The sequence below is a fragment of the Excalfactoria chinensis genome, chromosome 2 (assembly GCF_039878825.1).
Source record: "Excalfactoria chinensis isolate bCotChi1 chromosome 2, bCotChi1.hap2, whole genome shotgun sequence".
Taxonomy (NCBI): domain Eukaryota; kingdom Metazoa; phylum Chordata; class Aves; order Galliformes; family Phasianidae; genus Excalfactoria; species Excalfactoria chinensis.
Window position 1 is genome coordinate 48,791,031 of NC_092826.1, and position 12,771 is coordinate 48,803,801.

The following is a 12,771-nucleotide window of genomic DNA, read 5'->3' on the forward strand; positions in this document are numbered from 1 at the left end:
TGACTTTTTCTTGGATTTGAGAGCTGGTAACATCTCAGGTTCAAAGGGTTTTGTTTAAAATGAGATTTAATGTACATAGTCTGTAACGTTGCCAATAATATCTTGAGCTGGATGTGTTTTATTGGGTGATTCATAAAGAAAGTCAGACAAAGTATGCACAGTGGTATTGGAACGTGGGTGGGATCAAAGTAATGATTTAGTGGAATATGTTTGTCAAGCAGGGCATACAGGAAATCTTCTTTGTGAATAACGATGGATCGGTCCCTTGAGAACATCGGTACATGTCCAAGCATCATTTATTCCAGTGAACCCCCATGACAATATTGAAGTCACAAAGTGAAATAAGAAAGCGGCATCAGCCACCCTCAGATATTCCATTGGCAATGAGACTTGCTGAGAGCAAAGGGCAGGAAAATGAAGAAAATGAACAGAAATGACACTGATTTAAAAGGACACTCTGCAATTCCATCACACACACACACACACACAAATCTATCTGCTCTATAACAGGGTGGTTATAACTTTTTGATTTAAATAAAACATTGTCATTAATTGAGCATACTTAAGCCCTCTGAGCTGGATTTGTGACTGCACATTTGCATGCACATACCTTCCTTTCTCTGCATTCTTCCTGTTCACATCTCTTTCCAGGCAGCATTTTAAAAACCACAGAGACTGAAAACCACTAAGGCTAAGGAGCTGCTCACGCTGAGCAAGAGAGCCCTAACAGTGGGGAACTAAGTCCTACTTGGAGAGTTTCGTACTGGTGCAAGTGATAAAGGTTTTCTAAGCTCAATTATTCAGAAACAAGCTGTTATATTTATTTTAAAAAATCTGCATAGGTGTGTTATGTTTAATTTCTCTTTGTCTCCTCATATTTTGACTCTTTTTTATAATGCTTGCTAAGCTGTAGGAGCACTGCACACTTATCCTGTCTTGTCCACTGTGATGCACTCCCATGCATATGTTGGGAAGACAGGGAAGATGCACTTTCTCATAGCTAACTGTACTCGTGCCACTTTTTGATGCTTCCTTAGGGTTCAGTGCCTAACTAATGTCTCATATGCTGACAAAATAGAGACAGAATGGGACAAAGTCAACTCTCTGCTATTAAGGATTAAAAGAAAGACAAATCCCAGCACTAATGCTGGAAAATATTCAATATAGGAAGCAGTGCAGATATGGCACTTCCAGGGGACTTCCTTTCACTTGGAAGGGCAGTCTGTTGCTCTTCATGACTTGTGCATAGGGAATTGATATTTCACAGATGCTGTCTAGTTCTCAACATTTCCTGTCAGCAGTACTATTATTTTTTTATGGACATGAATGCCATTAACCCATAGGCTAATGGATCAGCTGTAAACAATACATTACATCCTTTCACTCAAATGTATTTTAGGATTTAAATCAGATTAAATATACTGGGACGATTTTAGTTTGTGACTTGACTCAATGAGAAATAGATGTAATAGGAGGCTGTGTTTGCTTGGTGTATGCTACCTATCATTCTCAAAACTGTTAGGGAACAAAACCTCAGGGTATTTGGAACTTGATGAGAAATGAAAAGTCCTTTCCCTTTGAAAACTTTAGTTTATACTTATTGCTTATCCACTGATAACTTCTGGTAAGCAGACACAAAAGCGTGCAGTGTACAGCATGCCAATGCAAGTTAGAGGGGAAGCAATGAAAACTGGGCTTATCTTGAAAAAACAGGCTGTTAGACTTATTTTGTTTCTTTGATTCAGAGATAGTTTTTGTAAAGACAGAGTGGGAAGCAGCACATTTTGCTTTAAGATACGCTTCGTGTGTTCTTATCCTCAAAAATCTCTGCATCCTTTTCTCTTAGTTCCTTCTATGCCACTAATGTGGCTGTATAGGTGGCTAATATAAAGATGTTAGCGAAAATGACAATAAATGTACAAAGGCTATATGCAAAGGAAAAACTCACCACTGTTGATGCCTTAGCTGAAGAAGCTGGGGCAGTCTTCACTGAGGAGCAATCTCCAAGAGATGCTGCCTTAGTGGGGGTCAGCCCTTAAATGAGGTCTCAGAGGAGGTGGAGTCGAGCTCCACCCCTTCCGGGAGCACAGCTACATCACTCTCACCTGTGCTCCTGTAGCTGACCCCACACTTGCCTCATCTGATTAATCAGAGGTTTAGATTGTGATTACCAATCTCCCATACAGTGGCACATATACATTGAGTGTGATTACTTGCATATTTTACTTCTTCTCTTGCACCAGGTAGGCACAGCCTTTCATTTGTGATTATTTTTCAGGGTCACCCAGCCAAGAACAGGTGTCCCTCGGAGGGATGCTCACATCCCCGTGACCATGTTGGAATATATCAGATCTTATCGGTTTGCTGATGCCATGGAGTAACACACAACCAGCTCTGCACTCTGGATCATGTCTTTTATTTGCACAGTGTAGCTCACCTCCCCTTCCTATGGGATGAAGCCATCTGAATCCACTTTTCCACCTTCCACTGTACAAATGCTCTGGGACCTCCCTGTACAAATCCTTTGTGAACTGCACAGATTTGTTTCCTTTCTTGCCAAGCTGCTGTTCATCCTGAACCACAAGCCAGCACTGAGATCTATGCCACCCAAGTGCCCATGGGGAAGATGCTAGACACCAGCCAAAATGGGATTCCCACAGGATGCTCCGTTCCTGATCTGCTTAGAAGGGACTGTAGTAAAGGGCACGTGCCTAGAAGTCCACTGAACAGAATTAGCTTGAAAGAAGTCTGAATTGTTCATAGAAAGCCCCTGCATTGCAATGACTACATGACCTCTGGGCCAGGGGTTGGCTGCCACCCTTCTGTTCTAGGCCTGCGACTCACTGAGGGGAGTAGGCCATGGTAGAAACACCTCAAACTCATACCTCCATCAAGAACAGAACTTTTAAAATATGTCCTAATACCAGAATGAAAGTTTTGACCCCTTTCTGGGTTTTAATGAAACGATATCTTGTCTTCCTTATAGCGCCAGTTTGAATTATTTTTGGATGCAGTTTATCAACTTTCTGATATCTGTACAAAGATTCTGTGCTAGCTTCCCTCTAGGTCTGTACTGCAGGTACAGCCAATTACTCTGTTACTCCGTTACTACAGATGTCTTGTGCCAGTTCTCTTTCCAGTTATTACTCTACTATATTCATCCTCATTATTTAGCCATTTTCTAACTGTGGGGGTGAGACACGTGATTTTCTGACCCATTGCTACTTGGTGGAGATATGCTTGTGTACCGTAAAAGAGTGTATAGATCTTTGCTTGTCATTTAACTGCTCTGAATAATAACATTTACAGCTTTTCAATGCACTGCAAAATCTTTGTACCTGATGCGTTTATCTTTAAAGAAATCACAAAAAATGATTGAAAGGAAGGACCACAAATCTGGACTAAGAAAATATGCTTCATTGTGCACATTTTCAACTTCAGCTCTTCAAAACAGTCTCAGCTATTAGCTGCATCAGGGTAACCAGAACCTGTTGATGCACTCAGTGTCCTGAAAAGTTATTGCTTCTTTGAAGAGATTAATGTACTGTTGTTTCTCATTAGAAAAACAAAGCTTTTGATCAAATAGTGCACTCATTTCCACCTGGTAGAAAGTATTTCATTACTAAATATTTGATAAAAATAAAATTGCTCAGGATGTATGGAGTCTCTCTCACTGCACTGATTCTGGTCATACAATTTGACTTAGAATCATAGAATCATTATGGTAGGAAAAGCCCTCCAAGACCACCTATTCCAACTGTCAGCCCATCACTACCATGCCCACTAACCATGTCCCTCAGTACCACATCGACATGTTTCTTGAACACTTCTAGGGACGGTGATTCTACCTCTTCTCTGGGCAGCAAAGACTACAGGACAGAAAACTACAAGACAAAACATACAGGCTTTCCACTTATTTTCAAGTTTGAACAAATGTAGATCATCTGTGTTGGAGGCAAATTCTGAAGTTCATAACCAGGCAGTTCTATCACTGACATATATGGAAACAGAAACAAGGATTACACAAGTACTTGTCCTAAAAAAATAATCACCGACATTGTAACAGCAACAATTATAATTTGTGTCAGCATGGCCAAAACTTCACAAAACTTCAAGTTTCTTTAGGGGTTAATTTGTCCTCATAAAGGACGTAGATTCCAAAGGGGATCTGGAATTTAAATCAAATATCCTCCCCATCTCAGGACCAACTTTGGTGGTGAGAGGACTCCCAACTCCCAAACTCAAACTGAAACTCAAACAGAACAACATTTTGCTAACAGCAGAAACAAACAAAGAAAAACAGTGGGAACTCTACCGTTCGTGCTGCAAGGTTGTTGTTGTTGTTTTGGAATGATGAGATCTCTTTTGGACCTTCTGTAAAAAGAGGAAGCACCTATCAATGTGCATTCTCTGTCTCAGGATTTCATGGGAAAAATCAACGTGAAGTTGAGATCTCTGGCTGGCAATACCCGCATACACACGCACTGGGTATGCTTTAGACAAACCTGATGCCCACTTGGCAGGACAAATTTCTGACTGCATAAGGGCCCTGTTATCTCTACTTGGCAACATGCACAATAGGAGCCTGCTTACTGGACAGTAAAACATTGGCCTTAGTATAATACTCTTTTCATACTTTACAAGGCTCAGCTTAATTAAAAGGAGAATTGTGGATGGCCTCCTTTCATTTAGTAGTAAACACAGGCTCCTTCACCCTGTACAAAGCTAATGGTGGTAAATTGGGTGAAGCTAGCCACTAGATACCATAGTGTTCTGTATGAGACTAGCGCACTGTGGAATAGACTGCTGGAAGGAAACAGCATTCTTATTCATTAAGTCCAGTTGTAATTCACCATGAGATCCTTGCTGGGCTGCTCTTACAATGAGATGGGAGGCAAGAAGTTGTTGCTGTCCTGCTGTGCAGCGTCCCTGCAGTCTGAGAGGTTGTGTGCCAGAAAAGCTCCCTCCTTAATTATCTCCCAGTCAGAGAGAATCTTATTGGGAGAAGCCAATCCTTACATCCCCCTTTTAGGGCAGCATCTAACAAGTATCAGCCATGCCAGAAGCATGAAAAGAATGATGCAAACCAAGGTCAGCACCACAGGAAGTACACCGAGACAGGTCTCATCACCTTGCTGGACTGATCCACAAGTCATCATGATGCTGCTTCCAAAGCGCTCAAAACTGGCAGCTACAGGCACCACAAAGTGCAGTCCAGGGAGCCTGCAGCTCGTGGAATCACTGTTTTGAGCTGTGCATTCAGATGTGCAATCGCAACAACCCTTTTTGTTTACATAGAAAATGCATGCTGAGGCAGATTTTTGTACAAATTGCAACATGAGAAAGTACTCATCCAAAATTATTGGCTCCTATAAATGTTTTTGTAGAGTTCACGCAGAAAAAGAGACTGAGATATGGAACATCCACCAGTAATTGAGAGCATGAATTCAGGTCATAGCAGCTGGGTGGCTTTTGCTGGACTAAATGAAATACTTCAGTGATTTCAGTCTCAGCAGAAAGACTTCTAACTTGATTCATTTGTGATCCATCGCGCCTGATATCCAGACCTCAATAATTGGTGCTGGCTGGCAAATATACTTAGTAATATAGACAAATAATCCATCACATCAGGAACTTGACTTTTGCTATTTCAGCTCGTGTCAGAAGTTTCTTCTCACACAAATCGTAAATGAATTTGTTTTTCACTTCCATTTGTTGCTCTAACAGGTACTATCAGAAAAATTGTCCAAAGCCTTGAAAAGCCCTACTTCTAACTTCCAGTCTGAATAGATCTAAAGCCAATTTACATCTGTATTTTAGTTCAGCTACTGCACGCTGTTTCTTGGGACTTATTTGCCTGTAGTATTCGTATTGTTCTCAAGGTGTACCTCGGTGTTTGTTTTTTAGGTCAAAGAAAAAGCTTTTTTGATTATTTCCCCACAGAACCATCAGAGTGGAGCAATGTAATACTATGAGCAATGTAGTACTATCACTGGGTTGGGCCAAGGTACAGGAGTTGCTGGGGATCAAGAAGATAAATGCCACAAACAAGAGATGTTGGAAACATGAAGCAGTTCCTCAGTACAATGAGTAACAGGCAGCTGCAGATCCTCCCGGTGTTAATGTTGGAATCAGTGGGCTACAAAAGGCCTAATTTATTTTTTTTGTATGTGGAATAAAATGAAACAGCACTGCAGAGCAAAAAAAGTAATGAACAGTTGCAGTGGTTTAAGACCTGTGAAATCAGAATCTGATTCTGTCAGGCCATTCCCTTTTCTTAGTTTTCATGTCTTGGGTGTCTCATGGAGCCTGGCCAGAACAGCCTTTTTTCTGACTTTCTAAAGTAAACAAACAAGGCAGTTAAGCAAACAAACTGAAACTGAAGTAAACAAACAAAGAGAAAGCAGAAACTTCCAGAATTTTAGCCATTTTATAACCACATAGTTTGACACAAGATGCGGGCTCTGGGCTACATCCTCCAGCTCCAAGAATTCAGTCCAAGAAGATCCGACAGTGGAAGAAGTGCTGTTAACACCTTATCCCAGGTTTCCCAGCTGGGCAATGCTGCAGGTAGCAGAATAACCAAGTTTTCCTGAATCCTGTGTCTCACCAGAGGACTTTCTTCCTTCTGATTCCCAATGGGTCTATTCACATTAAACCGCTGATATTACGCTGATATTACACTGAAAGAAAGTAGCTTGAGTGGCCACAAAGAGAAAGGTGATACACAGAATCATAGAATGGATTTGGTTAGAAGGAACCTCAAAGCCCAGCATCATGCTGTGGGCAGGGCTGTCACCAACCAGCTCAGCTGCCCAGGGCCCCATTCAGCCTGGCCTCGTTTGCCTTCAGGGATGGAGAATCAATCCTACCCTCCCACAGCAGCCAGTACTACCTTGTATTTCTAGCCAGAGACAGGCCTGTACAAACCTTGTTGTTATCACACTTGGAAATACCTTGAGCTAGAATGTGTCTCCCTGGCTTAAGCCCAGCCTTGAGGAGCTCCCTCTTACATTAATAATAGATCAGCAGTAACTGATCTGATATCATTCAGGATAAAAACAGAGAATGGCCTGGTTCCACCAATTTTGGGAAACAGAAGCAAGGGAGGTGGTGGATGACCCATCTCTGGAGATACTCAATGTCAGGCTGGATGGAGCTCTGAGCAACCTGATCAGCCATAGGTGTCTCTGTTCATTGCAGGGAGGTTGGACTACATGGCCTTTAAAGGTCCCTTCCAGCTCAAATGATTCTATGGTTCTATGATTATATTATTTCTGAGAACAACTTACTTAAAACAATGCTACTGGAAAACAACGTTACTTTATTTCCCAAAAGTTAAACACAGTTAGGTTGAAAGAAGTGAAGCAAACAATTGTTTCAAAACTTATAATTATTACTTGAAAAAGATGCTATAAAAAAAAAAAAAATAGAAGTAAAGAAAGAAAGAATGTAAGGAAGAAAGAAAAGAAAACCTTTGGGATGCAGAGACTTGTTTTCATTTGCTTTTAACCAGCCATTTGAAAACATTGAAACATGACCAATACCTCAAAAATGTTTTCCTGACCACAACTCCTTGCATGCAGACAAACACAAGGATTATGCCAGTTCCTGGAAGAAGGAACGTCATTAGCTTTATTTAAAACTTGAGCACATGTCTGTCTGTATTGTTTTTCTCTCTTCCTACCTCCCTGATTTTGAAGGATCCTCCTTCCTCCCTCCCTTTGTCTTTCTTTCTTTAATTCAACCTCTTTCTTTCTTGCTTTCTTTCTCTCTCTTTCTCTCCCTTTCTTTCTTTTCTTGTTTCTTCCTGAAATTAGCCCAGCTAAAATAACATCTAGCACGCACACACACACACACAAAGCCCTAAACTCCCAAATTCCAAGAATTACAAAATCTGTGTTAAAGGAAAGAGACAGATAACCATTAGGATATGTGGGACACAGCAATGGGACTAAAAAATGATTTTTTTTGCAAAATATAGCCCTAAATCATTACACTGTATGTGAATTTCAGTCCCTCAGCTGCAGACAAATCTGATTGAGGGTCATAGGGGCAGCATTTAACCCAGGCCTAAAACTGAAAGAAAAAGGGTGCAGCTGGATGATACCAGAGATACGGAACTTCCTACCTCCTGTCCATGCATCCTTCAGTGCTGAAACGCACCACTTACCATCTCATGGAGTTCACATCTACTGCCTAGTATCCATAAGTGTTCAGGAAGCATTGATGCATGTCCATAGGTTCGACTGTTTCCACATGGAGGAATTCAGATTCACCTCTTTGCACTTCCATGTCAGACGACATCATTCCGTACTGTTGGGAAGGTTCAGCCTCTACTACCACGCCACCAACATCTGCTTCTGATGTGAAGGGCCAAAATAATAAAACGGGAGGCATTACTTCTGGAGCAGCCCTTGTAGATAGAACGCTAGAAAGATTCTGGAAAGCTTGCTTGAAAACCTGCTGTGTTTCTTTTCTCTTTGCTAAACGCTCCTAAAAAATTAAGGTTAATAAAACATTGAGAATCAATGTGATGCGCCTCTCCTGCTCGGGGGAGGTGGTGGGGTCACCATCCTCCAAGGTGTTCAAGAACCGTGTGGATGCGGCACTGAGGGACATGGTCAGTGGGTACAGTTGGGGTGGGCTGATCTCAGAGGACTGATCTCGGCACCAGCTGCAAATTGCTATTCATCATTACTTTTCCGTGGGTGGGATGCAGCCCAGAAGCTGACTGAATCAAAACAGGGGTGGTTAGTACTAGGGCTGTGTAAAAGAGGAGTCGGCCTTTCCCTTCCTTTCCGCGCTCACGAACCCGCAGGCAGATCCCGGTAGCGGCCCGCAGCTGAGTCGGCACGGCCCCGGGGCAGCGCCGAGGCGGGGCCGCATGTGACCGCAGCGGGGGCGGCTCGGTGCCGTGCCGCGGCGGGGCAGTGCGGAGCGGCGGCGGCGCTGGGCGATGCGGAGCGGTCGGGCCCCGGGCAGATGATGGCGATACGCGAGCTGAAAGTGTGTCTGCTTGGAGTGAGTAGCGGCGGAGACGGGCCGTGCGCCGGGGGGCTTCCCTCTCCCTCGGCTGGTGGAGGGCGAAAAGGGACAGATTTACCGCCTCCCTTCCAGCGGGCCCGTCCGGGGGCCGGCGGGCGGTGGGAGCCGAGGAGTCCGGGCGGCTCGGCGGAGTGAATTCCTCCACACAACAGCCTCTGGGGGGCGAGGGGGCTTTCCCTTTCTTGAGTTGATACTAATGTTTTTTGTTAGTTTTGAACTTCTTTTAAAAAGAGGAAGCTGTTAGGGGGCGGGACTTGTCGCCCCCTCCCCACTGTCGGAGACCCCGGCGGGTCCCCGGAGCCACCTCCGAGACGCGCTCCGAGCCCCATCGCCGTGGGGCCGGGGCGGCGGGAGGCGGCGGCCCGACCCCACCGGGACGCTCGCGTGGTGCGAGCCCCTCAGCCCTATGGTGCTCGCCGCGTGCTGAGCTTACGGGTTCGAGCGGGTTTATTTGCAAACGTCTTTCTCTCGGCTGCTTACAGGAGTGTCTTTCTTGCAACTTTTGTCTCGTCTTTCACTTCTTTCTTTTTTTGTGTGTGTGTGTGAGTGTGCGTTTAACATTTGGAGCAGCAATGTGCTTAGCTGTGCAGTTTGAGTCCGCCTGCCCCCGCTCTGCCCTGCACGGATGGAGCTGTGTTGCCCGAGCGTGCTGGTGGGGTGACAAACAGTGCATGGGCAGGCCCCCCCATCCCACCCCTTCCTCCAACAGCTGCCAGTTGAGTGCTGTTGTTTGCTTTGGTGGTCGTGGGTTGATGGTTGACTTGCTGATCTAAGTGGTCTTAGCTATGTGAAGAAGAAAACTTAGAGTGAATTCTTTCATGCAAAACAACTGAGCTGAAGGTTTGGAAAACAAACTACTGCCGTCCCTCCTGCTTCCTGTGGTTTGTGTTGACCCTTAATCTGGATGGCATAGGTTCTTTGCCCTGAGGCTATGCCAGGACTTGGTGCCAGGGCATGAGGAGTTCAACCCAAAGTGTTTGGCAATGGCCATTCCTCCTTTCTTGATGAGAATTCCCGCCTTCAGCTTTTAAAATGGCACAGAGACAAAATAAATGTGGTTTATACAAGCCTGTGGTAGAGCATGTGGATATATCTTTATTTTTGTTTTAATCCCCCAGTAGAAAATCCTGTAATTTTATAGAGATGAAGTGTCCTGTGAAATGACATTCCTCTTGCCCACTGCTTGTTGCTGTTTTGTAAGATTGACGTGTATTGGAGGTTTTGCAGGGCAATTGTTTACTTCTTTCAGAGCAAGAGAAGAAAGCTATAATGCAGCTCTGTGTTCCTAGGAGTATGCAATTACTCTATAGATCTATTAACGTGGCAGGGTGGCAGTTGAAACCCTCAGGAAGATGTAAGCATCTGTAGTTATACTTGCATAGTAGATTATGATTAGAGGGGTGTTCCTTCCTGGGCTTTAATAGTGTATAATTCTAGAAAACTATCTCTTCTCATCCCAAGTGTCTCATTTGCTGTGTAGGTTGATGCTCTAGTTTTGCAAAAGTAAGAAATCCTCCATATGCCAAATCCCTTCATGAGGTTTGGGCTCCCAAAACAGGGGAACTTCCTGCCTGTGTGAACAACTGCAGTCATCAGTCAGCTGATCTGCTTCAAGTTAGATAGTAACTTAACATTTGTTTGTGCATCTACTGAGAGTATCCTTAACAGCTGTCTTCTCCATCAGTCCTAGGCCGTATTGTATCTAGTAGTGTCCTCGGTAATCAGTGAAGTCCTAAGTGTCCTAAACTGAGTTTCTGTTCTCATTAGAAGTTGAGGACTAAGTTGCTTTATGAACCTGTCTTGCTCTCTTTGTTTCTGAACAAAGCAGACAGGAGGGTTACTGATTCATTCTGCTCTGGTACCTTGATGGTCTGCAGTCCTCAGCTGTGCAGAGAGCCTGGACTTCAGCTATTTCTGCCAGCTCAGCATTCCTGAGGGAGGGGGAGCTTGTAGCTGGCTTAATTTTGGCAAAGGCAGCATCTCCACATACCTCAAAGCCCATCTTGGCTATAGAAGGTGTGACTGAGAGGGTGAGGAGAACAGAGAAACTAGGGCTGTGCTCCATTCTGCTCACTCCTCCTGTCATGCTGCAGGACCAACATTTGGCCTGGAGCCATAGCAACAGGGATGAGCGAGTTGATGGCTGTTGGAGGAAGCTCTTCATTGCCTGGGTCATGCTGCAGCACAGAAGTTGGCCTGTTGTTTTAAATGTAAATCTATCAAAACTTGGATTTTGGTGTCTGCATTTCACTCGTTCTTCCTCAGAAGTAGCTTTTGTTTTTTAAAACTCTGTGGGTATGATAGGAGGAATTTAGAGCAGCCTGGGGTTGGATGCAAGAGGGAGATAATACTGAGGTTTATGTAAAGAAAATACTTGCAAGAGAATGATGGAGGGGAATTTTGGGGCAAATCAAGTCGTGTGTGAGTCATTTGGAAGACTGGCTTTGTTGGTTGTTAGTTATTCCCATGGATCTGGGAAAGCAGTGCTCTTTGAGGTGAGGTGGTTTCTGTCTGCTCCTGTGCCGGTAGGAACAGGATGCCTGCCTAATGGCTTGGTGCCTCATGGCCTCAGGTGGAAGAGTAGGCAGATAGAATTTTATAGCTATCCTGAGTATGCTGCCGTGCAAGTGGCCTCAAGCCTGCTCTGGAACTACTTCACCTGGTAAATTACCGCTGCTGGGCAGTGATGTATCCATCTGTGGAATGCCTCCATCTTAGTACAAGCAACTGCTTGAGCATCTGCTCCAAGCCCTGTCATGTCACCCCAAATTCCTCTTGGCTTCTCACTCTGACGCATTTGTTCACATCAGTTGCCCCCATGTTAGTGGTTTCTGGTGCTAAGCAGGGTTCAGCTGTGGTGCGGGGGAAGTGAACTGCAGCTCCCATTTGGCCTGACTGACTTTCCTGTCCTGAGTGAAAACCCTCCCAAGGGAGGGAGCAAAGGAGCGTGGGGCAATGGGCCAAGTGTGCTCTTCCTGTGTTGAAGTGTGGCTGGTGGGAATGGCGTCCAACTGTCCTAATGGGGCTGTGGAGTGCTCTGCACTGTGGCTGCTGACGCTGTCTTCAGACAGGCTGAGGAGCAATTTACGGTCCTCTGCCAAGTCCTGGCATGGATGTGTGGCAGCCACAGCAGATGTTGCCTGGTCTAGGACTGAGGTAAAGTTTCTTGTCTTTGTCACTTCCTGAGGAAACTTTAACAGCACTTCAGAGAGGCTTAGGGAGGTGGCTTGCCAACTATCATCTGAAGTGACCTCCACTGCTGCCTTCCTTTTGGTTTTGTTCATTACATTTTTATGTTCTGACTGTTCATCACAGGACCAGACGAGTTAGGACTGAAAGAGACTTAGAGGGCATCCCTTGGTTCTAAAGCTTCTCTTAAAGCTTTTCTGATAGACTTGCTCTAAAACCTTGCACAAAGTTTTCTGCTCTCCCCAGGGCTACCTTCCAAAGCTTACATGTGCTTGCCATAAAAAGTATTTTTCAGACATAGCACCTAAACCTTCCTTACGTAAGACTTCATTTTTTTTTTCATCCACTTGTTTGTGTTTCTACTTCCTTGCTTGCTGGAAGACATTTTCTCCTAGCAAATAGTCTTCAAACGCTGCTTGCAATTGGTGAGCCTAAGCCTGTAAGTAGAGTGCCGTCTCCTCTGTAGAGAGGGTCTCCTCAGTGGCTTCTCTATCACTGGGTCCCCAAGGCCAGCTAGGAAGAACGGTCTGTTAC

The 12,771-nt window shown here is 44.5% G+C and overlaps 1 protein-coding gene across 2 annotated transcripts in view; it reads left to right on the top strand.

Moving 5' to 3' along the window:
• The first annotated feature begins 8,756 nt into the window (after positions 1 to 8,756).
• The window catches only part of RAB31 (RAB31, member RAS oncogene family), a 58,340-nt gene continuing 54,325 nt past the window's right edge, over positions 8,757 to 12,771 (top strand). The window contains exon 1 of one of the 2 annotated variants that reach the window (XM_072330053.1): positions 8,757 to 9,024. In XM_072330053.1, the coding sequence (XP_072186154.1) occupies positions 8,986 to 9,024 (39 nt within the window). In that variant the 5' untranslated portion in view covers positions 8,757 to 8,985. The remainder of the gene's footprint in view (positions 9,025 to 12,771) is intronic. The other variant, XM_072330054.1, reaches the window with a different exon arrangement.